The 26,731-nt window shown below is 36.2% G+C and overlaps 1 protein-coding gene across 1 annotated transcript; it reads left to right on the top strand.

The window, feature by feature from the left end:
• LOC139147172 (uncharacterized) lies at positions 1-26,731 on the top strand. Its single transcript, XM_070718090.1, has 17 exons — positions 1-291; positions 3,142-3,209; positions 3,851-3,937; positions 5,364-5,465; positions 6,363-6,479; positions 6,735-6,808; positions 14,353-14,402; positions 15,102-15,223; positions 15,570-15,759; positions 16,250-16,378; positions 16,738-16,924; positions 17,524-17,639; positions 19,485-19,610; positions 19,820-20,065; positions 20,749-20,904; positions 22,022-22,165; positions 22,437-26,731. Exons 1-17 carry the CDS (start codon positions 240-242, stop codon positions 22,910-22,912), a joined length of 2,442 nt encoding a protein of 813 aa, XP_070574191.1. The 5' UTR covers positions 1-239; the 3' UTR covers positions 22,913-26,731.

The following is a 26,731-nucleotide window of genomic DNA, read 5'->3' as shown; positions in this document are numbered from 1 at the left end:
GCATGCACTGAGACAGGGGAGGAACATTATCAGCGATAGAAGACACCATGTTGCGTAAGCATTTCCCCGAAACATCCTCATGTACGATGACGTCATGATTATCGCCGGCACTGGGTACAGAGCCTGAGGCGTTCAGCGGGCGTGACGCTATAGACATTTGCCACGCAGTCTCGCAGAGAGAAGAATGAGTCGGTGAGAATGGTGTGGAAATCTGTCACGAATAACATATCCGAGAAATTATGAAGATCATAACCATTAGCGTATTTCTTGTTTGTTTCTGTGTGTCTGCCGGTGAGTATTTCTATGGCCTCTTGAAGTTTTATTAATATGTACAGCATGTAAATTTTGCGTCAGTGTTTGTTAATGATTCAAGCAAAGGCACCTAACTACCACTTTTATCTCTTTCTCCCACTTTTCATTCTTTGCGAGCTTAGAACTCCACGTCTGTAGATACTCGATGCCCCCTCCCCATCTCCATGTTTTTGGGGACTTGGGTTGTACAGAGCTAGAAATTTCTATAGCTGTCCCAGGGTCAGCTGTTGGTTGATAGCCTGGTGACCCGAAGGCCTTTCGTTCCTGATATCGATAGTTCAGTTTCTGGGGAAATTTTAGCGGCGAAGCAGGATGCGCAGACAGTGCCAAGGAAAACAAGGATTTTTATTACTGACATTTGGCGAAATTTATGCTGGTTTTCTTTCCCCTTAATTGTCCCAGTATTGCTTTAGTATGAGACCATTTTTGCTCTTCTTGCACAATGACTCGTCGAATCTATCAAAGTCTAATGATGCGAGACTGTTTGCGTACCGTGTTTCATATCACTTAGGCAGCACAATGCGACAGTTTTGAGGAACACATCTGAGGGAAACAAACCGTGACGCGAATGTGTGAAAGTGATGCAGAAGATGACCACAAAGAAATGTAATTTTCGCCTAATCAGTGCTGAAGACGTGCTTCGATTGAACGGGTTGCCTCTGATAAATGTACCACTGTCATTACCAGTGATACCCATACAACACGGACACATACGGTTCAAGGGGGTAGTCTAAGCCAGCCATTGCTATCGAACAAGCGTTCTCGTCCATGAAAATGGGCCTGCGTTGAGAATGTCATTGTTTTGACAAGAACAACTAAATAGCGTGATATGAAATTTCATAAGATTTTACATCAAGGCAATCTTTCCCCCCAGACATATACTGACTGTTTCGTATTAGGTTTGAGCTAGTATCTATTTATATCGACAACATTTCGCCACAATTGCGTTACTTATTTCTACCTTTGGATTCAACTAAGAGGTTTCACAACGGCCATGAATGAAGTCAACCTGAAGGCAGTTACAGAGAAGAGGCCGAAACTCAAAGACGCCAGATAAAGTTTAATTTATTTACTATGGGCTCACAAACAAATTAATATAGTCCACAAAATATCCGACAAAGTAACATTTTTAACGACTATTAAGTCTTACACGACTGGAATAGTGTTGTTTCCTAAATCTTGTACGCTACAAACTTATTTAATTTCGCTAAATACTTATGGCCCTTGCAGAACTTGATATCACAGTAATAACATTCAAAGTGTTAAGTATGACGTATGGGCTGGTCAAGTTTAAACAATTGGAATGAAACAGGGAAGTAGCACGGAGCTAGTCGGGACAATTCAAAACGGAGGACTCTTTTTAATATAAACTTAATGCATAGCTGTTGCTCAATTTTTTCTTGCTTCTCACGATTACCATGAAAGCTACCTTCTCACGCCCTGTGGGAACTGCAATACATCCAACTCAATCGGCTCGATCGCGAAGTGTTTTAATGTTTGTGTTCGGAACTGATGAGTGAATTCAATTTGTTCTGTGGCTCCGTAAACACTCTATCAAACGGAGAACAGCAATACAAACATTACATTGTATATGTGGATAAGCATTTTATATAATACGCATTAGCGCATACTGGCACTCTGATTGGATACAGCTTTTGCAAACGTTGATCTTGATTCGTCCGTTCACTGAATGACGCTTTCTGTGACGTAATAAATATTTCATATGGGGATTACTTTTGCTGTTCCACCAAGTGACTCGGGGGATGGGGGGGGGGGTGAACAGAAACTTTTATAAGGTTTTTAAACGTTTCCATTGAATCTATATTATGACTTCACAAAAATGCAAGTCACAATTTAAGACGAAAAGTATGAAGGTCCAGATCGTTGTTGTAACTTGCATTGAAATGCTCCTAACGATTGCATCGAACTTTTTCTTCGTCATTCTTGGTAATTTGTTTGTCATTCTTGTTCGCAAAATTTTAGCTTCTTTTTCATTGAAAGAACACGTGAATTTTCTGGGTATTTGACATTAGTTGTAAAGAAAAGGCTAGACTGTTGATTTGGTTATCAGACAGTCGGTACAGCATAAAACCTCCAGAAATGGGCAGAGTAAATATTTGTCTTTGTTAACAAGAAACGCACCCGGATAGCATCATAACCTAAAATAGTAAAACCGTGTTTACGTAAAACATCAGCTCAATCCATTACTGTCAGTAATGAAAATTCGATAACCTTTCGCCCAATAATGAAAATATTTCTTTGAAGACGTAACACAAAGAGGAATCATTCGTTTCATGGATTTGCATCTCATTGCTGTATATGCATAAACCTTGTATTACATGTAAATTCAGGTAGACGATTACTCAAGTAATCACTCTTTTTGAAAGAAATTGTAAATTTATCTTCCCTACACGCGCGCACACACACCCATCCACCCACCCACCCCACTCCACACACACACACACACACATCCTTCACCCACATGTTTGTCACGTGACAAAGATCCTCAATGGTTCTACTCCGGAATAAAAAGGACGCGATGCGTACGACGTTCTACAGACTCAGTACGCCCAAATAATCACGTGATGCCGGTACAAACAAACCTACATGTGTACTGAACGCGTATGGAAATACACGTACGTCTGTGCGCGTTTGCGCACATGGCTTTGTTTGTACCGTGGTCGATTCGAATTCCGGGTTTGGCCTATTCACGACTCATCCATTACCAGGGCTTTGAATCCTTTTCATGAGAATTTTTGACACGAACTGTCGTGACAATGTCATTATTGATTTCTCTAATCGTCGACGTCGCCGTTTCCATGGTTTCAGGAAGAAGTGAAATCACCGGCAACTTTACATGTGATGAGCAGTGCAACTTTACTCGACGTCTTAACGAGGTACGGTAACTCTAAGGAAAGAAAAACATACATAACAGAGATAATGGTAATTTTAGTGCAAAAGCAATTTCTTTGCTGCACAGTGTCGGATAAATGGAAGCATTTTTGACTGTCAAAGTTTACAATGTATTGCTGTAAATGTGTTTATCTGACAACAAGAATTTAATCATTTGACAATTGCTATTGCCAGTGTTTAAATCAATGTTTGCTAAAATGATTGTTCTTGAAAAGATCCCTTAATGATAAAAAATGTCGCCTTTTTAAAATTTACAAAATTGTCTATCTTAATATTTACATGCGTACAATGACTTAATGAATAGATAAATAATCTTCATAATTCACCACAGTGTAAATGATACCGTAAGTCGTTTGCCATTCTTAGACCTAAGCGTTTCTGGTTTCAACCATTTGGAACAAATGGGAAAATGTTGGTTATCTTGTTTAATATAAATTTCTACTGTCAATGTTTCGTTTCGTGAATAATAATACCCCCCCCCCCCCCCGAAAAAAAATATTGATTTAATCTTTCTTCGACTATGTAGGAACATGTTCCACAAAACTTAATATGCTATTCCCCTCCATACCCATATTCCACCACAGTGTGTATGTGTGTTCCGACTTTATTCTTTTACCTCTGACAGTCTGCGCCGATTGGAACTGATGTGTTCTTTCTACCCATTCACCAACTTGCTGATGCAGTAAACGTGTCAATACAAAGCGGAAATCTGGTGAGATTATTGTTTTAGTGCGAACTTCTTTATATTAAAGAGAACACGATTTGAACTTATTTTTGATAATTGGATGGTGAAGAGATGTCGGTTCAATCTACAAATGTAAGCTTATACACTTGTTTTTATGAGTAATTTGTAATATCGCAACAGAGCACCTATTAAACACTTTTGAGAAATTGGAAAAATAGGAAGATCCATTTCTCCAAGATTAGTTCCAATCACGTTAGAGATTAATGGCGTGCGAATACTTTCATTCAATCTTCCTTTCACTTAGTTTGTTTTGACTTCTATATCAGACTGTAGTTTGGGCTCATTCTCGCGAACCAGAGCATGATTTCCGCTCTGCGGACCTACGTAAAAATCTTTGTGGGTAGCGCCAATCTGTTGCCGTAAAGGGGCGCTTGGTTTACGACGATGTTTGGGCTTTATCGATCGGAAGTGCCTGGTCTTGTTTTTTTTTTCGTCCGTACCGATATTAGCCTTTCTGAAGGATAAATGACCACTGAACTTTGACCCTTGAAGAAATGTTAAGGTAATGTTCAAAACAGGGTTTAAAACTTTTGCTCAAGTCTTCCATAAAGGAAATTGCAGCGAGCATTTCATAATCATGAATTAAAGCCAGGAGCCAACATGTAATTTATTTGGAGAGACAACTTACCTAAAATTCATCAATATTTGACATTAAAAATTTTCACTGTATTCTGTGCTAACTTCGTACAGTGGGGAAATTTAATTTGTAATGAACACTATTGGTATTAATTTGAGAGAGTGGGGGTTTTCAATTGTTCCAAAAAGTAAGGTGCCTTCAAGCTGAAAGTTGCAATATTAATTATCCTTAAAAACAGGTGTATTGCAGAAAAAGATAAGCATATGAGCTTATTAAAGCAGATGAGCTTACTACACCATCCAATTATCCCAAATTATTTCAAACCGTGTTAATGTTTTCATGGGCTAAGTCGATGAAAAGTTAATTTACTCCACATGGACAAAATTTAACACAGAAGTCAAACAAAGTACCGTGACAGCTCCGAAAAAAATATCACTGAAGCGAGCTCTACAACAATCAAGCAGTTTATAAGATCACCTTGAACCTTTGCACGAAGGGTCTATGTCATCAAGATCTCATGCTCGTGAATACATAAATTCAACATTCAGACTCTGACGTAAAAAATGTAGTAGGTTTACATCGCACTTGACGAATTTGAGCTTGTAGATATAAAGTGGAGTGTATCAAAGGGCGATGGCTTATAGGTGTCCATAATGAAACTTGAATGAAATTCATGGGTTTCTTCCGTCGTATTAGGTACTTGTGTGCTTGAATATCACATTGAAAATCATCGTACACGGGGTCAAACGTAAATAATATTTGTGAAAGTCAAGGTCAGTGATTTAGTTATTTGATTGATCATCATGACTCTTGCAGAATGACAGATTTTCGGTCAATAAATCGGGAGTAGTTTATCTGTCAGGACTTCTGGATTATGACTTAGTATCAAAATACATCCTGGATATAGCAATAACAGAGGTAAGATTTCTTAACCAGCATCACACAGCATGTCCCTGGTAAGTATAACGATACACCTAAAGCACCTACCATCTCTCATCATACATTCAAATATTTCAACTGCAAAAGTAACTAGATTAATCATGTGCCGTCTCATGAGGGTATAAAGAGCCTTTTTTAAATGTGTGTTCTTGGGCTACAAGCACAACAAAATGTCGAAACGCAGATGGCAAGACCACTTCTCCAAACCTGTTCGCTGATATCAAGAAAAACTAAATTTAAAGACTTAATTTACATGAAAATTTCGAAGCATACCTATAACTTGTGACGTTCTTATAGTTTAACGAAATGCTTAAAATGGGTCCCTGAATATTGACGATTTGCCATCGTCATCTCATTTGCATATTCATATCACCTGTTCGGGTATGTACAAAGCCACAATCAATTTTATTGCACTCGAAGCGATTGCTAAGCGCATGAAATAGCGTTCCATCTCTCTACCTCTCTCTCTCTCCCCTCTCTCATTATTATCAATATCATCATCAGTATTATTATCATATGGTACAGCGATATGATTGTTCAGTTCAGGTTCAAAAAAAAAAACAAAAAAAACACGTAAAAACACGCGATATGATTGTCATGTGTATCCATGATACGTTGAAATTAATACAAATCTGTTAACATTATAACACCTTACACTTGACAAATTCTTTCTTTCGTCATTTGAACGCTGCAAATCGTCACTAGAATGTCGCCCTGTCTTAAACTACTGAGAAGTATAACTTTCATTCTTTTGTCTAGCTCAGATAGATCTATGTATTCAATTTCCTAGTGATCATGCTACACCTCGATAAATCAAATTTTGCCGTTGAAGACACGGTCAAAAATTTGACTTTTCCAACGGTAATCTTCTTCCAGGATGGTGACGTGGTCAGCAATACTGTAACTCTGACCGTTGAGATCAATGACGAAGTGGAGTGGCCTCCGGTCTTCAACGAAAATTGCTCTTTTGAGGGAAATGATCACTCACTCAATGTAAGTAATATCAGTGTCTCGTCTGTGTCAGAGGAAAAGAATGTTTAACGAACAGCTGCTTAGAGGCGCTGATATGGAGACTTTGACAGTGTAAATATTACAGTAACTATAATACGGTCTACAAACAGGCACAGAAGCGGTCCTTAATTTCGTCAGTTTTGACAACAAAGTGTTTTGGTTTTATATGATATTAATGCGATGTGATGTTACCATTTGCAAGCTGACTTGATATATATACGAATTTTAATTTTCTAGTCATTGCTTTACGAGATCTACGTGGGACAAGGCGAAGGCCTGAAGCCCATTGAGGAACTGTTACTATTGAAAGAATAATAATAATAATAATATTTATTGCTTGCTTGTAAATATAGGATTTACATCACATTTGTGGCAATAAAAGTGTGATACAAAAATAAGTTAAATTTTCTTCAATAAAGATAAAGTATTACAGTATAATAATAGTAGCTAATAATAAATATAACTAGGTATTTCTTTGTTTGTATAAAGTAAAAATATAATCTGCAAGTTGTTCATTAAAAGAGAACTCTTGTTTTGTTAGTAGAGAAATAAGCTGATTTTCAGTATTGTCGTTTGGGAAGTTGATTTTACTGAAAAAGTTCTTTCTTTGGACTTTGTATTTCTGACAGACTAATAAAAAGTGTGTTTCATCTTCAATACTGTTGGTGTTACACTGATTGCAGTATCTTTCAGTAATTGGGGTTTTTGGAACAGTGTGTCTTCCTTTTTCAATTGCTAGATCATGATTGCTAATGCGAAGTTTGGTGAGTAATTTTCTTTTCTCACCTTGTAACTGTGTTAAGTAGGGTTCTAATCTAAAATTATGCTTTATTTTGGCATACATTCTTAGTTTACTATTTTCATCAGTGATCAATTTTTCCAAAAGACCTCATAATTGTTTGTTAATTTGTTTTCATTAATCCAGTTATAACTTTGTGGTGTTTAAGTGATGGAGCTTTATCAAGGAGAAAGTCCATTCCATTGTCTTTAATTAAAGCACTTAAACAGTTAAACCAGGATCTATTGTTAGTGTTGTTTACCATTTGCTCCAGAAAAGCTTCTTTAGCAAGATTATAATGTGGCAGTTGTACGATATGAAGCCAGTGTTTAACAATATTAAGTTTGATCTCAAGTAGAAGTGGGAATTGTCCTAGTTCACCCCTCACAGCGGCATTACAAGCTTGTCTATTACACTGTAAAATGTTCTTACAAAATTTGAGGTGAGTTTTTTCAATTGCTGATTTATCCCACTTCTTGTAGTCCATGAAATCTTGTCCCCAAATCTCTGAGCCATACAGTTAAAACAGGTTTAATGAAAACATTGAATAGATGTAGGGAAAATTTTATCTTTTTGTTGTGCAATAAAACCCTTTTTAAACTATACAAAGATTTTGCTGCTTTATCAGCCAAATTTGTAATTGTGTCACTAAAACTGCCATTTGATTTAATTGTCAGTCCTAAGTATGTATAGCTCTTAACAGATTTGATCCTTCGTACTACACTGTAAATCCAAGTGTTTAACTTCTAAACACATAACTAAACACTTATCTGTTACACTTTTTAAACACGTTAAGGTGTTTAAGATATAGTAAACACTTGAAATGTTTAATTAATAAACACACATATTTAGGATTTAAACACTGGTGTTTTTATTAATAAACGTGTCAACGCGTTTAACAACTAAACAGACTTACATGTTTATTGGGTTGTTACACTTTTTAAACACATATAAGTGTTTATGACCTAAACATGTTTATTCAAAAAACATATAAACATGTTTATCAAAAGTGTTTATCACACTAACAATTACCTTCAAAATTATGTCATAGGACATAGTTTCCAAAAAAAGACTGGATACAGTGTGCTAAATGGAATGCACAGGAAACATGTTGTATAGAAGCAAACATAATCAAAGGTCCCATTGTTCTTACACCTGGCACCGTGAACTGCCATATTCAACACTATCACATTAACAGTCTTACTGTCAGCCTTTAAAAAATAAGTTTGAGTTTCATATCTTCAAGAAAGACGACAAGATTCGGCGATTCAAGTTCCCTGGTCTTGAAATAAACTTCAATGTCAGCATCTGGAACCTCCTATTGGAAGTAGAGAATGTGTAATGCATTGATTAATATACTTGTGATTAGAAGTATGACTAAAGCAAGCTATTGTTACATGCTACATTATTCTTGCACAGATTAATGATCAATAGTACCACTATGCAATAATATATCCCATAATGTACAGGATAAATTGTCTGCTGTGATAGACAAAAACATGTAAGAAATCAGATGAACTCTATGAAACCAGATATTGAGCCATAATTTATACATCTTGTGATATGTGTTGCATTCAGTTTATCCTGTACATTATGGGATGTAATATTGCATAGTGGTACTATTGATTATTAATCTGTGCAAGAATAATGTAGCATGTATAGCCAACTGCCCAGACAAAACACATCATTTGAATGACCAAAACCAGCAAAAATACTCAAAAATATGTGTCAAGATTTGAAATAATTTCAACAAATCTGAATCAGGTCATCCCTACAAACCTGTACACAAAAGCAATCGGACAATGGGATTCTAAGAACTTAGATGATTTTTGGATTTTTTTAAACAAAAACAGCAAAAATTACTGGATAAATACAGTTTTGCAGATTTTTTCACAATTTGTACAAAACTGATATTGATCATCCACACCAACCTTCACATCAAATTTCAAAGTAGTCTGATGAGCAATTTAAAATTCCAAAACAAGAAATTTACCTTTTTAAGATAACAATTCTCTAGTACTTAATAAGCTCACACCACCTGTAAATTATATTTCAGAAAGCCTAGATATAGGAGAACATTTTGGTTACCATAGTGTACCATTGTTTACATAACTAACACGTGACAGGTAATTTGCATAAGCTTTCAAAAATTGGTTTCCCCAGTGTTTTGTTTCAATGCTTTGAGATATGTGGCTGAAATATGTGTGAGCTCAAGCTGTCTTAAAGATCTTCCAAAGTGTGTCTCAGAATTTTTTAAACCTCCTAAAACAATTTTTATGCCAGAAAAACTTCTAGAGTGGTGAGTTTAACCCAAGTTGATTTCTTTAAAATTGTACTCCAAAAAAACTAAGGACGATAGAAGAGCGTTGTGACAGCTTGCATTCTAGAAAGTTTAAGTCAGATATTTTGAAGTAGGCTATTTGGACAAAACATTGGGAAAACCAATTTTTTAAAGGTTATCCTAATTATCTGTCAAGTGATAGTTATGTAACAATTGTGATACAGTGGTTACCAAAACGTTTCGCTATATCTAGGCTTTCAGGAAATTATAATTTATGGGGGTTCTGAGCTTATTAACCACCAGAGAATTGTTAGATTAAAAATTAAAGTAAATTTCTTGTCTTGGAACCTTAAAATTTTTTTACAGAAAAACGGAAACAAATGTCAAAAAATAAGAATAGGCAAATTGCAACATAGTTTGAAAAAAATTTACTGAGGACAATCTAAGGAACCTTAACACCAAGTATCAAAGCAATCGAACAAGTGATTTCAGAGAAGAGTTTTTGACCAAAATCAGTAAAAATTGCCCCAATAATGTAAATTTTTAACCAAACTGACTAAGATCACCCTGAGCAACCTGTATAACAAATTTTAGGCAAACGGTTTTAGTGATGATGATTTTTTGACCATAAACACAAAATATTGCCCCAAATACAAATACACACATTTCTAAATGATTTGTCACTTATAGCAGAGCTAAAAAGTCAGTATCTCATAAGATTTGATTTGAAGACATGATGGGCTTTCATACATTCTTCCGCAATGGTTGCATCAGATTACCGCAATAGATTTTACGTCTTTAAAAATAGTCTCCAAGTCCATACCTCAATACTAAAAGTGTTAGGCAGTTTGGTTCATCCTTTTGAATTTAGTGAAACAAGCGACCTAACGGTCGTAAGATCTCTGTTGTGTTACATAGAGAATAACTATTTGTAACACATGTGTTGATGAAGGTGGCAATGTTTGATAGCTCATTTCAGGATGGGATGACGAAAAGTAGCAAAAATAGCTGCAAAATATGCAATGAAGATTTCATTGTAATTTCAATATATCACATTAAGAGAGTCCCTATGAACCTGCATACCAAATTTGAAAGCTATCAGACAAGTTCTTTTTTGACCAAAAATGGCAAAAATTGCACCAAAAACATCACATTTAGTTAATCATTAGGAACCTGTAAACCGAATATTAAACTATCACATGAGCAACCTACATCCCAATATTAAAGCAATCAGACAAGTTGTTTTTGAGAAACGCTTTTAAAGAAAATTGGCAAAAATTGCCCCTAAAAAACAAAACACCAGATTTCATTGTAATTTCAATATATCACATTGAAGTAATCCCTAGAGGAACCTGCATAGCAAATGTCCAAGTTATCAGATGTGCACTTTCAGAGAAAGAATTTTTTTTTACAAAAAATGGCAAAAAAGCTCCCCATGATACAAAATCACAAATTTCATCGTAATTCCAATATATCAGACATAGTTTATCCCTAGAAACCTACATACCAAATATCCAAGCTGTCAGACAAGTAGTCTTTTAGAAAAAAATATTTTGATCAAAAATGGCAAAATTTCCCCAATAAAAAAGTAATTGCAAATTTCATCACAGAATCAATACATCACATATAATTAATCCCTTGGAACCTGCATACCAAATATCAAAGCTATCAGATGAGTAGTTTTTGAGAAACAATTGTTTTACAAAAATTTGGCAAAAATTACTCCGAAAATACAAAATCGCACATTTCATTGTAATTTCAATATATCACATTGAAGTAATCCCTAGAGGAACCTGCATAGCAAATGTCCAAGTTATCAGATGTGCACTTTCAGAGAAACAATTTTTTTTGACCAAAAATGGTAAAATAAAATTCTTCAAAAAATACAAAATTCCAGATTTTTTTTGTAATTTCAGTATATCACTTTAAGATACTCCCTCAGACCCTGCATACCAAATAATATCAAGGCTATCAGATGTGTACTTTTTGAGAAATTTTTTAACAACACATGGCAAAAATTGCTTCCAAAAATACAAAATTACAGATTTCGTCATAATTTTGATATATCACATTAAAGTTAATCCCTAAGAACTTGCATACCAAATATCAAAGCTATCACATGATTACATTTTGAGAAACAAATTTATTTGACCAAAAATTGGAAAAATTGCCTCAAAATACAAAGTAGTAGATTTTCATCATTTTAATGTATCATATTTTGATTATCTTTCTGAACCTGTTAACAAAATATCAAAATTATCAAACAAGCGGTTTTATTATGACCAAAAATTACAAAATTTGCCTTAGGCTTAACAGTACAAAATTACATATTTCTGCACAATTTGATAAATCTGAAATACCCAATACACCTTAATCTTAAATATCAAAGCTTTCTGGCAAGTAGATTTGAAGATGATCAAACATCACCTTAAAAACACAAATATACATATTTCATCATTATTTGAAAAAATCTAAATGAGGTCAACCACACATTCATGAGAGTTTGCATATTATCACTTATTTTGACTGTTATTGCACAATAAAATAAGTTGTTAAATACCATAGGTAAATTTAAAACAAACTGCAGCAAAATGTGTTTCTTAATTGGGTTAAAAATAGTACCAAACATTAGAATCGGCAAAATGTTGAAAACAGCAATCAGTTCAGTCCGAATCGTCGGAATGAAATAAATATAAACGGTCTGCAGCGTCTTATACTCGAAGAGATATTTACAAACAGAAAGTAGTTCCCCTCAAAGACCTTGTTTATTAAATTTGCATATCGATTACCTCATTTGCATAGACTGATAAAAATACCAGTTTGTCACGCGCAGTATTAATTCAATATTATGACAGAACCCCATTGTTTTTATTGTCGGTAAGAATTACAGTATAGTTTTCAGTCAAGGAGATGCATAATATCTGTAATATGTCCCGAAAAATATGTCCGGAATCTACATCGTACACCTTCAATGTGACGGCAATGTTATGATGTATACATAGGCAATTTGCATTGCTATCGTATTGACACTAGAACTGCGCGTGAAAATTATCAATAAAGTGATCTTCAAAAACAAACAATACTCATTCAAACGCTTTATAAGCCTGGGTGTTTACAGATAAACATTATAATTACCTGAATTATGGTCTTCCTGTCGAAAACGGACGTCAAAACGGCGAGTCCGAAACGCAGCAGACATCTTCGTAGGACGCGCCACTGTTTATGACTTACGTGCATGCGCTACCCCGGCAAAGTCACAGTGCAACATGGGAGAGTAACACATAAGGTGTTTACGGTTGTGTTTACAACAGAGGACGTATTAAACACCGGCGTTTATATTCTGTAGCTGTATGTACATTACGTTTAACAAAAGTATGTTTAGAATAAAAAATATAGGTCAAAATTATTATATACATTGTAATGTATTTTTCCATGTGAAATAATGAATTAATGAGATTTACATGTATCCGAATCAATATTAAATAAAATTACACAAACGGCAATGGTGTAATATTTTGAAAGTTGATATTTTAATATATATGTTACAATAGGTATGTTAAATGATAAAATTTTATAATACGCAAAAGTTCGTCGAGTAAACTTTAAACAGGAAACATGTCAGAGTTCCCCGTGATCATGGAACTTACAATTGGAATATGCTAATAAACACAGGCATTTAGTTTCTAAAACACATCGACACTTTAATAAACACAGGTGTTTAATTTTTAAACGCTGGCATTTAACCTCTAAACGCGTCACACGTCGCATAGATTTACAGTGTACCATAGTTAAATATGTGTTTATCTATCAAAGGAGATTTACTAAAATTAATTGCTTGGGTTTTCTGTAAATTAACATCAAGTTTCCAATTGGAGCAAAATGTGTGTAGCGTATTTAACTCCCTCTGCAAACCTTCTTTTGAAGTAGAGATTAAGACAAGGTCATCAGCGTAAAATAATGAGTTAACTGGGGTATTATTCAACACTGGTGGTTGAGTATCTACTTTGTCTAGATTTGTTTTCAAGTCATTGACATATAAATTGAACAGACTAGGACTTAAAACACAGCCCTGTTTTACTCCTTTTTCAACTTTCAGGCTGGGCGAGATAAAATTATTTGTTTTGATGTGTATTTTTGTGTTGGTGTACATGTGTTTTATAAGTCTGTATAATTTGCCATTAATGTTATTTTTGAGAAGTTTATGAAAAAGACCAACTCTCCATACCGAGTCGAAAGCCTTAGCAAAGTCAACAAAACAAACATAAATGTTCTGCTTATTGTTAATATATTTATGTATTATTGTCTTCAGGGTAAATATGTGATCTATTGTGCGATGGTTTTTGCGAAATCCAGCTTGATTATTATGTATAATATGATTGTCATCTAAAAAACTATTTAGCCTTTCATTTAGAATGTAAGAGAAAACTTTTCCTACACAACTTCCAACAGAAATGCCCCTATAATTTTTTGGGTCATATTTATCTCCTTTTTTAAATAAGTGTGTCATAATGCTTGTATTCCAGATGTCTGGAAAGTTGGATGTGTCTAGAACTGCATTAAATAATTTAGCTAAGGGTTTACAGAGAAAGGAGGAACCATGTTTTAACAACTCTATACAAAACCCATCAATCCCTGCTGCTTTTTTACTTTTTAAATTTCTAATTGCTGATAACACTTCATTAGTTGTTATTGACTTATCCAGCTGCTGATTAGCCTGGTTCTTAGTTTCTTCAGATGTTAAACTATCAATAATTTGCTGTTGGAAATCATTATACCTGTCATTTTCAATTGAAAGACACGGATGATGTGAAGAATTTTGTTAATGGTGATACCTATAATGGCAGATGTAAGTTCTTCATAGAAGTTTCACGAAGGCGTTGCCTTGGACATTTGATAGGGGATAACAAATATTTGGTTTAACAATTTAATTTTAGGTCTGATTGAAAATTTTGTATCCAGGAAGGTTAGGAGTAGGTTGTGTAGTGCCTTTGAAATACCGGAAACAAGTTACAGAAGGATGTTCACAAGCTTTAACCACGCACAACGGTTCTTGTATAACGTCCGTTTAGCTGGCTATCATGATACGCGTCACTGCCTGGAGTACTCTGTTACCTCATTGCGGTTTTAGGACATTTGTAAGAACGGGCGTCGGTACACGCCACTTGCGACAGTATTCGCAGAATACTTATTTGGTGACTGTAAGTCGCCAAGCAGGAAGGTCGTCTGTTCTGGGACACATTTTTCAACTAGATGACATTATACCCAACAAGTGTGTTGCTCAGCTGCCTTCCAGTGCAAGAAAGGGTATTATACTCTGGTGAGGGGGCAATATGGTTTGCTAACAATGACTTTCATCAGGGGGGAGTAATTGTTTCATGGAGTCACCTGATAATCAACTGACAAGGCTTAAAACGTAAAGTGGCATGGTGTGTTCGAACCGATTGCAAGAAATGCTGACATGTAAAATATTTGTACCAAAGCAGTGTACACGAAACTGCTGGCTTTTACCAAAATGTAACTTTAATTCCTATATTTCTTATTCCAGGTAATGTCATCCTCTACATTCCGTCTCGCCTCGGTCACTTGACTATTCGTACAGCTCAAAACTTCCAATTACATTGTAATTTAGAATTGAATACCAATATATCCGCTCAGGTATTATCACCGGTGAGTGTTTCATCATAGTTGAAAATTTACCTATACCTTATCTCCATACATTTTACATTTTTACTCAATTCAAAATTAAACATCAACATCACACATATATCTATTGCTATCCGCAACATTTTAATGTCATTTTCCTCGTACAGAGCGGGGCTTCAAAATCAGAACGAGAATTTGATCAGCGTTTAAGCTTTCATTAATACCGAATGGCATTAAACTTGTAAGTAGCCATTAATGCACATGTGTAGTAGTCAAAAATGTCTCACGGGCATATTAAACCGCTGTCACTCACCGTAATTAAACCATAGACAGAGTTGCCCGTGATATATGCTCTCGCTTATATATCTAGGACGACAGCGCCCTCAACGGCAATCCTTACATCAATCAATGGTGGTTCGAAGAGCCGCAAAATGATGATATGTTGTTACTGGTTTCTATATCACATACGAGAAATGAAGTTGATACTGGGAAGTGCGATGTGTACTTTGAACCCTTTCACACAAATATTCTTTCTCTCTCCATCAAAGTGGTACCGCAGGGTATGTATCCTTCTTTTACCTAATAACATTAGATTTTTGAATTGGGCGAAGTAGGGAGCATCAGATTTTGGAAGTCCAAAATCATGATGATCTCTTCAAGTTGATTAGTTGTCATGGTGAGGCACAGACGTCATGTTTTATTACTCGTATATAGAAAAATCATTCCAACCTGCACGATTTTGATATCGTTTCTTATTTTGCCCGTCCTCGCGTTATAGGTCGAAGAAGGACCTCATTTTGGGGCTCCAGGTTCTATGGTGAATATGGTGGCATACGAATTTTGTGATAAAATTCCCGAAATTTTATAACTAACGATTTAAACCCAGAAATCATAGTCACCAGCAGACGGTTTCTTACAAACTTTGTGGGTCGGATGTCTGTCATAAAGTATTTGATAGCAATGGCCACCCATGTAATCCATTTTGATTGAATAAGTACTATGTTCAAAAACACAAGATTAGATGTAACTAGGTTGATATTACCTTTCCAGGTTGTCCAGCTGGAAAATATGGTTTCAAGTGTGACCAGGACTGTGTCTGTCAAAATGGGGCAACTTGTCATGTCTTCAATGGAGCCTGTAAATGTCTTCCTGGATGGACAGGTCCAGCATGCGACATAGGTTAATGTTTGAAGTATTTGAAATCATGGCATTACTGATTACATCCTTCTGTCTTCAGTATACAGTTATTATGGATTAGACTTCCGTGCTTTAGCTTGCAGTGTTTATTTTTGTACTTTCTCACACTTTGTATGTTAGCCTGGGTGAAATATAACAGTTTGTATGATTTCTTGTTATGCTTTACCATTGAAAGAAAGAGAAGTTGAGAAAATAACAATGATGACAACTATATAACTATAGCAGCAACAACAACAACAACATCATTGGGGACTTTTGTTTCTCAGTCTAAATCACTATCGTATACATTTAATCGTGACTTTCACAACGACATAACATGGTTCTGTTCTTTTTTCTTAAAGATACCAATAGTATCGGAATAACACCAAAGATAGCCCGTGTTGTGTATGGAGGATTATTGGTAATTGTTTGTAATAGCAACAACATCAGGATGAGGGATAAATTTAAAGACATTGCCTGGTATTTCAATAACAGCCAGGTACAGGATAACAATGATCTTGGTCTCAGAGTTCACAACACAGAAGAAGGGTATGCAGCTTTATTAAGCACCATTTTCGAAATGTCACCCCATCGAGATAAAGTCAACTGGGGATATGGATTTGTCTCGTTTTTGTCACTACTGGTGCTAATATACATATATCTGTTCTGAGTGTTAATCAGCTGTTTCCCTAGAGACACAATCCTTTAATTGTGTTATCATTCGATATGCACGCTAGATCATTATTATCATAGATATGATAGCATGACCATTTAATGCAAGGGAATCGACATGGAACTCTGCATAGTGTCCTTATTTCAACGATACGTATCGTATTGATTCACATTCTGAATGTACTAGGATCTTCTGGACATCTTTCGAAAGATTCAGGGTGAATGCGCCGTGACGTAGGTGTTAAATGTAACCTCGTCTTGTTCTTATTTTTTGAATCAATTTTTGTTCACGTGATTCGCCGATATCAGTATCAGTAATCAAAAATGCCTAAAGAGTCATTTTGTAAACATCAAAGTAGTATGAATGACTTCTTATCGTAGAATTGCGTTGTTCCTCCAAAGTATTTCAAACGCAAATTTCTTCTTTGAGTCTGGTACAAATTTGTTTTTCGTATTTTGTTTTCAACCACGAGTAGCCGTTCCAGCCTGACAACAGACTTTGTGACAGATAGTCATACTGGTTTGTACGCATGCGTAATTACGGACATAGCTGGACGAAATCACTCGGTTACTGCACAAGTAATCGTCACAGGTGCGTATCCTATCATTGTGATGTTTGAAAGTTATGAGTTCTTCAAGGTGCACACAACAATGAAAGGAAGCCGATGTAAAATAAAATAAACAATGAAACGCAGTATGTGTCGTGTAATCAAGTCTGACCAGTTCTGAAAGATAAACTGAGCAGAGACAGTCATCCTTGGGACGCGGGAGCGGATGGTAGATACAGCACTGCGCTTACAACTCCAAATTTGTAGACCTCTTGCTGTGCCTGCCGCTTTCATCTGCTCCACAGTCCATCGTCGTAAAGTATGAACCTCTTTACGGTAACAGCTTAGCGTAGGTCAGCGGAGCGGAAATTATACTCTGGCTCGCGAGAATGCCACAGTCGAACAGTAAGCTTAATTGGTCGAGCTTGAGAGCACATGCAAAAATAACCTAGTATGACATTTTTCATCCTCCCAATTTTCACCAATAAGGGAGCGTTCAGTTTTTACGGCCGGGGGGGGGGGGCGGCAAAATCTTGTCGCCGGTGTTCAAAAAAATATAGACCCCCCTGCATTTTTTGTGAAATAAAGATGACCCCCCTTTGTCAGACGAAAAAAATTGATGACACCCCCCCCCTGAAAAATAACCAAAACGCATATGTCAAATTTACCCGCATGGTTTGGATTTGAACTCCGGTAAGCGGCGCACTTTATTCGTGTAGCAGAGATGCCAGTGCACAAACTTCTCAGCCACATCCATTGAAACGTCTGTTAATTAGGACGACTGTAAGGCAATTTTTAACTTCATTTCCATAGACAACTTGTCCATGGACATTGTATAAAGTAAACTTTATTGGAGTGGTTCGCCAAAGGCAGCCCTCCGGTTAAGAGGGTCATGGACCATTACGTAAAGTCAACTTTATTCTAGTGGGCCACCAAAGGTGGCCCGCCGGTAAAGAGGGTCGATCATGGCTATTGCATAAAGTAGACTTTACTGGACAGGGCCGCTGAAGGCGCGCGGCCATTACCATTATTCAGTGCGTGATCCCAGGGGTCCCTCAAAAATGTTTCTAATACAAGCCGCGGCTTCAATTGGGAATTTTACAGTAAGATTGCCGTGGGGTATTACATAAAGTCAATTTATTGTAGTGGGCTGCCGCAGTCGGCCCGCGGGTAAAGAGGGTCGGATCATGGCCATTGCATGAAGTAAACCTAATTGGAGTGGGCCGCCAAAGGCGTCTGCCTGTTAAGAGTGTCATGGGTAACATAATGTATATTTATTGTAGTGGGCCGCCGAAGGAGGCCCGCCGGTAAAGAGGGTCGATCATGGCCATGGCATAAAGTGAACTTTATCGTTGGTATTATGTTTTTGAAAATGTGGTGACCCCCCCTTTCCTACCAGTGAAAAAGCGATGACCCCCCCCTTTGCGGATTCCAAAATTACGATGACCCCCCCTGGATTTTGCCGGCCCCCCGGCCGTAAAAACTGAACGGTCCCTAACATCAGCACTGTAGTTGATGGATTGATGGTCACAGCAGAAATAACTCAACGAGTAATTAATCATTACTTATTCATCATCAGTGAAGTGAATATTTTGGCAAATGTTCATTGCTGAACCCATTCGTAGTGTTTTGGTAATAGGTTCCGTCATTTGTCAACCCGAATCGTGTGTGGAAAGGAGGCAAATTTTACGATCGGATTTTGAAGAAAAATTCCTGTCGAATTTTTGCTTCATGGGAACGCAACAATGATTTATCTATTTCATCATGGCAATGCAAGTTTTTGACAGTTTCACTTTCCAGGAATGTGTCATTGGTCTACACATTCTCGTTCATATCATATTATGTAAACTCATCTTCTGTAAACTCAGATGATCTTCTGTTTCATTTAGGCTGTGCTGCCAATAGATGGGGCGAAACGTGTGAAGAATTATGTGATTGCCAACATAAGGCTCCATGCATGAGAAAGACGGGATGTGAATGCCCACACGGCTGGAATGGTACAACGTGCTCTCAAGGTATGCTGTGAACAATGGTGAAAATTTATCAAAGCTATTTTGCGGCGTTACTTTGGAGTAAATTCAACTTTCATACTGAGAATTATATTTCAGTGAAATTTGGTGTATATTCATTGCATATATATATATGTATAATATATATATAATATATATATATATATATATATATATATATATACACACACACACATAATGTATTTGCTTTTCAGACGTAGAGAAGCCTACAATTAAAGACTGTCCGAAAGATATTATTGTGACACCAAAGAAAGGCACAAACATCACGGTGACATGGAAAGAGCCCCAAATTACTGATAATTCCCGGCATCTCAACATCACATCAAACTTCCATCCGGGACAGCAGTTTGATTACGGGGTTCACACCGTCATTTATAAAGCCGTTGATGAGGGAAATAACGTTGCTACATGCACCTTTACAGTGACAGTTATCAAACCAGGTAAAGTCAAGGGTATCTTATTTGATCTGTTCACAATATTTCAACTGTCCCATATGAACACAACTGAGTTGGTTTGTATTCGTTGTTGAGAGGGATAAACACTTGAACTTTTGATAACATTTTCATAAACGTTGTACGAAAAAGCAGGAACCTCTTCGTCTGACCAAACGTATATCGCAACACAACATTGCCTCACAACGTACACATTGTGTGCAACATGCAATGTCCGGACTAAAGCTAAGTAGTCAACAAGAACATTGAACATTATATGCATACGGGATGTGGTGAAAAGCTGAACACTACGCTATTTCAGCATGATTTTGGGAGTATAATAAGAATTTTATCTTTTTATAAAAACATCAATATTATTGAAAATGCATGAATCAAACCAGGTTGAAACAAGTAAAGCTAATTGAGATTTATTTGAAAACACCTCCAAACATTACACTGCATGTTCTGTTGATCTGAGCGGCGAGTGAAAGTTGATATAGTGATTAAGCTTCCGGTCTGTTTTTGTACTTTAGATGTGTAGTCATCAGAGAGTAAATGTCAGTATATGTCATTCTTATATCGCTAATTCAGAATCAGCAAATCAAGTAGAGTCAGTTGTCTCTAAGTTCATTCTGTGGCAAAGTTTACTGAACCCTCTCTAACTTTTTACCTCCGGCTCTTCCAATGTACAGGACAGAGCGCCCTCTCTTTGCCAGTTATCTCAGTGCTGGCTGTGCTGGCCTTCCTTGTGTGTGTTCTGTGTGTTATCGGTCCTTACCTCGGATACAAATACCGACATGAGATCCAAACAATCATCGCAGAAAAGTTTAGACCCTATGAAGATGATGGTAGGTCACGTTTGTCTCATTTCAAATCTTTGCCTTTTCTCCTTTTTACCTTTACACGATTGCTATGGAATAATCACAGTCGTTTGGTGGGCTATTCAGCTCTCAGACTGGGACTATTCGCCCCATAGACGAGTGTACAGAAGCGAGGAACACTTAAACTTGAGGTGTTTCTCGCTTCTGTACACTCGTCTAAGGGGCGAATAGTCCAAGAGCTGAATAGCCCACCAAACGACTGTGGAATAATCAACCTGTGGCGATCATAGAACTTGAACAGAGTCACTTCTACAGAAGGGGCGCGCCACTAGACCTGATTTCGAATGACTTAATCAACTCTCAGCTTCTTTATTCTTCACTTGTAAACCGCCATGAGTACGTTGTGTTTCCGAAATGTGGTGTTAGATTAGTTTCTCAAAACCGCACAGAATTGTCATTCAACGCAATTAAACCAAACAACGAATGTGGGGCTGTTCATTCACAACCGCTTTTAATATCTGTATTTCAACGGCTTTAGACTTTACGCACCAGTTTGTTTTCATCGTGGTACTACAGCGAAGTTTTCACTACATCCAATTAATAACGGAACCAACATTAATGAATATTGTACACAAGATAAACTTGTAAATGAAAAAATGAAATGATGATGCTAGAAGGAGTGTTGCCTTTTGATCGTGGAATTTGATGGAGACATAACCAAGTCTGAAGGCCGGCCCAGCTCACCAACTGTATATTTCAATCATAAAATTTTAAGAGTTATAATCCTGTCAGAAGTCAAAAGTATGAAGAAATTCTTTCACCCAAATATTTAAACCGATTCTATCATTAATGTGCCAGTATAGAGTTATGCTCCGAAATTATTGTCCACTTTCCGACGATTTATAATTTTTGCAAACACATGAAACAAAAATCCACAATGAGGATCGACAAGGCTGCTACACCTTTTGGCTTATCTCAAATGTTTCAAATCAGAGAGAGAGAGAGAGAGAGAGAGAGAGAGAGAGAGAGAGAGAGAGAGAGAGAGAGAGAGAGAGAGAGAGAGAGAATTTTAAAGATTGTAATGATTTCAGAAGTCAAAGTTCGTTACTACACCATCCAACATCTTTTTCGATCGCCCTCACAGATGGCAGAAGCTACGATGCATTTGTATCGGTGAAGGGCGACACAGACGATGAAATCTTTGTCTATCGTACACTATTACCAACCCTGGAAAAACAATATGGCTTCAAGCTCTGCCTACATCACAGAGATTTCTTAATAGGAGAAGGTAAGTACACTTGTTGTGATATATTTGAGTATCTGTTTTATTTTTCAATGCAGATACAATCGTTTATTAAACATTGTATCAGATGGAATGTGAACACCTTTACAATATCAAGATGAACTGCTCAGCCTGATGATATTTTGTTTTCCCGAACAAACATTGACAGTGAATTTCAACAGCGTTAAGTTTTATCAAGAACGAAGTTTAACAAACGCGGTTGTGTATGCGCCGTTCAACGAAGCTAATCTTTAATATTAACTTTTTGTTGCTTCAGCCATTGTAGAAAACATCATAACTGCGATAAAAGACAGTCGGCGTACCATACTTGTCTTGTCGCCAGCATTTGTTGAGAGCGAATGGTGTGATTATGAAGTTCTGATGGCGCATAAGGAAATGGTTGGACTCCGACAAAAATTAATTCCGCTGATGTTTGAAGACATCGGTCACATGACGGGACTTAGGCCTAGTTTACAAGCGATACTGAACACCATTACATACATTGAATGGCCGAAGGAAGGAGGCGAGAGAGATATGGAAAAGTTCTGGAAACGTCTGGTCAAGGCAATGCCTAGAAAACGAAGCCAAGAAAAACCAAACATTCTGCCCGGCGATGACTTTACCGGCAATACTTCGTCATTCTGGAATTGTTTCCGTCGTTTTCAGCCCAACAGAGAAAGGGCTACGAGACGGCACAGTGTCATCGTTGATGAAGACGAACCCTTAATACTACAAGAAGACCACGTGACCTAAATGGATAGCTTGTGGTTTGCTAGCTGTACTTTGTCAGTTGGACATCTGTATGCCTGAAAGTCAATTTGTCAGGTTGTACACATTCTTGTACTGGCTCGACAAAACGTAAAACCAAGCACGCACTGCACTTACTAGCAAGAACCGTGGAGAATATGGTTTCATTGACCTTATCGGGGTTATATGGCTGTTCTTACAATTTCTGAATAATTACTGTAAATTGCAATATTTTCGAGGTTATTGTTCTTGAAAGTTATTAAAGTAGAATTTTAAATGTAGATTTTGTCACTTTAAAATATTACATGGAAATGTGCTTAATCTTTCGAGAATTTTAGCAGTAGGCCTACTAGTTGAATAAACACCCAGACATCAGTTTTTCTTGGATAGCTCACCTTACAAAACATACGAGCTAAACACACGAATAAAACTTCAGTAGAACAATTGAAAGAAACAGAGTTATAAAAAATCTAAAACACACGAAGACTGCAACGTAAAAATGTGTCAGATATGTGGTATGACTAGAACGGGGTGATCGCTCACATTACAAAAGACGGGCTTGTATTTTGTCACCGTTGCCAGTCTTTCGTAGGTTCATACAGTTTCATTGGATTGTTCTACTGTACTTTGCTCGCATGATGTCTATTAACTTTGTTTCATTTCCTTATCATCTGCTTGTTTGTGTTCCACGAGATCAAATAAAGCAGCGACAGTATACCAAAGATTTTGACCAGTGTATGACATATATGCATCAGCGATAGCCAATGCATATATGGTGTAAACTGATCAAAACTGAGTCATATGATAACAGTATCTTGAAATTCTGGCATGAAACGTAAAAAAAGGTATTTTCTCTGAATGAGAGCTCACGAGTATTCCAACTGTGCTGTATGATATCAATAATACTCGTACTTTCACACCTCGACCAATCAGATCGCTGTATTTCGCCATTAAAATATGGGTATGATATTACATCTAATATACCAATTATTGTCTTAATGGTGTTACAGAATTTGCACGACTTCAAATCAGGTTAAATTTTAATCAAATGATCTTTCATGTATAGCCTTGCCAACACACTGTATGATATACAACATATAGTGCTGTTGTTGTCAATGTTGACAAACAAATTCACTGTAGAAAATTCAGTTCAAAATAATAACAGTGTACATTACACACATACAGGCTGTGTTGACCCCTGATCCCAAACACTGGGGCTTTTTATAAAGTGATTTTTAGAGAAGAACATCGAAAGTATCAAAATATACACCAAAAGTTACAACTGGGACCGGTGAAAGGAATACAAGGATATATTGATTTGTAGAGTACAAAACGCGAGAGCTTTTCTCTCAGCAATATCATTTTCACAATGGATTGAGGCTCATTAAATATACTTAAATTCAGACAATAAGGCTCATCTTCTTTAATAATCTGGCCTCTCAAGTAAAGTTTTCGAGACTTTGAAGCGGCCACTTTTACCTCAGACAGGAAGGTCGAAGGAGCTTTTCTTTCCTAGTTCCTCCATAGCACAGAAGCATGACGAGATTTTATTGCAACAGAAATGCTTTTTGTTTTCATGGATGAACAATTTGTGCTTCATGTATAGCAAGTTAATGATAGTAAAATTTCAAGCCTTGTGAGAATTTAAAGTAAAGGATACACCTTCAACTCTTTATCTTACAGTTAAATTATATTTATCTCCATTTTATCCATCTTTCTCACAGTGTCGTGCTTTGTCTGAAAAATCGAGTACCTTTTTACTTTACTTATTTACAATTATGTAGACATGACGATACATATAAACGGTAGACATATCTATTACAAAGATTTATTAATGAAGAAATGTAACTTTGAAAAAAGGAGCGGAAAGGGGTACAGAAAGGATCACCCTTGAGTGAAGACTCGTCCAATTTAATTCAACTCCGTCACATGTTAAGCAAATCTGATGAGGACATTACTTTCATTATGATGTGAATAACAGTTTTCTGGGTGTTCTTTAAATAATTATTGCAGACAGGCTTTGCTATCGGAAGCTTTTTGCTCATTTTTCTATTTTCTGTACATATATAAATGAAAATTAATATCAAGAAGACTGTCAAGGTTGTGTTTATTTGTGATACTATTTGAACACATTGTTTATGAACGATAATACGGGATTGACATTTTGGTATTCGACGTATTGCAACCTGTATATTGCTGTGTAGTCTAGTGCGGGGTGAATGAACTCCGATCTGTACACATTTAAGGCAGCACCATGTTGTTCATCAATATGGCAACAGCATTTTTACTTCAGCCAATTTCGAATTTGCATATTTGATGAATTTAGTTAGGGATATTTATCTGTATTGACTAGACCAAAGTTGACGAAACTTGCTATGTACATTGAAGATACTATGATATAGCTTTATTGAAAGTCATTGCTTAATTTTACTTCAGCCAATCCCTTATTTGCATATAAAATGTACGTTTCTAATTAGGGATATATATCTGAATTGACTAGATCAAAGTTGATGAATCTTGCTACATATATTTAAGATACTATAATACAACATTATTGAGAGTCGTTTAGCATTTTAACTTCAGCCAATTTCTAATTTGCACTGCTAATGAACTTTCCTAAATGTTGTATCATAGTATCTTTAATGTACATAGCAAGTTTCGTCAACTTTGGTCCAGTCAATTCAGATATATCCCTAATTAGAAACGTACATTTTATATGCAAATAAGGGATTGGCTGAAGTAAAATCAAGCAATGATTTTCAATAAAGCTATATCATAGTATTTTCAATGTACATAGCAAGTTTTGTCAACTTTGGTCAAGTCAATACAGATAAATATCCCTAATATTGAAAGTCATTTAACATTTTTTATTTCAACCAATTTCTAATTTGCATATGTAATGAACTTTCCTAAATGTTGTATCATAGTATCTTTAATGTACATAGCAAGTTTCGTCAACTTTGGTCCAGTCAATTCAGATATATCCCTAATTAGAAACGTACATTTTATATGCAAATAAGGGATTGGCTGAAGTAAAATCAAGCAATGATTTTCAATAAAGCTATATCATAGTATTTTCAATGTACATAGCAAGTTTTGTCAACTTTGGTCAAGTCAATACAGATAAATATCCCTAATATTGAAAGTCATTTAACATTTTTTATTTCAACCAATTCCTAATTTGCATATGTAATGAACTTTCCTAATTAGGGATATATATTGGGATTTACTTGATTATTATGATTTACTTGATCATTTACATTGATGATTATACCAGGTTATAACAATATTGAAAGTCATTTCGCATTTTTTTGTCAGCTAATTTATAATTTGCATATCTAATAAGCTTTCACAGTTTGGCATATGTAGCTTGAAGGACTTGACCAAAGGCAATTACACGTTCTATATTACGTGGTGTGGCTGGGCACATTTAGAAGCAGGTTCTATATTGCGTGATGAGAAAGTTACGGAGCAGAGAATGAGAACGACACTGTCTCTCCTTTGATGTGTAACAACGAACTAACTTTATTGCTTGAAAAGAGGCGCGAAAGTCACCTCAACCTGTCAATCAACCTGAACAATTTGCAACATTGTCTCAACTTAGTCTGAGGTATTTTTGCGTCCCGACACGTGGTGATACAATGACAGTACTCAAGAAATTAATTATTTTTATTTCAGCTAATTACATATTTGAATACTTAATGACATTTAGAATTGATCTGTGGTGAATATTGTTCATTATGTTGATCATATCATTTCCAATGAAGTTGCAAACATGTGGCAAAGGTTCAAATTTGCACATAAATTTTTGTAATTATTATTACT

This window comes from Ptychodera flava, chromosome 13, assembly GCF_041260155.1.
Source record: "Ptychodera flava strain L36383 chromosome 13, AS_Pfla_20210202, whole genome shotgun sequence".
In the NCBI taxonomy this organism is placed as follows: Eukaryota; Metazoa; Hemichordata; class Enteropneusta; family Ptychoderidae; genus Ptychodera; species Ptychodera flava.
Note: the sequence above shows the minus strand (reverse complement) of the source record. Positions and strands in the feature narration are given on the sequence as shown.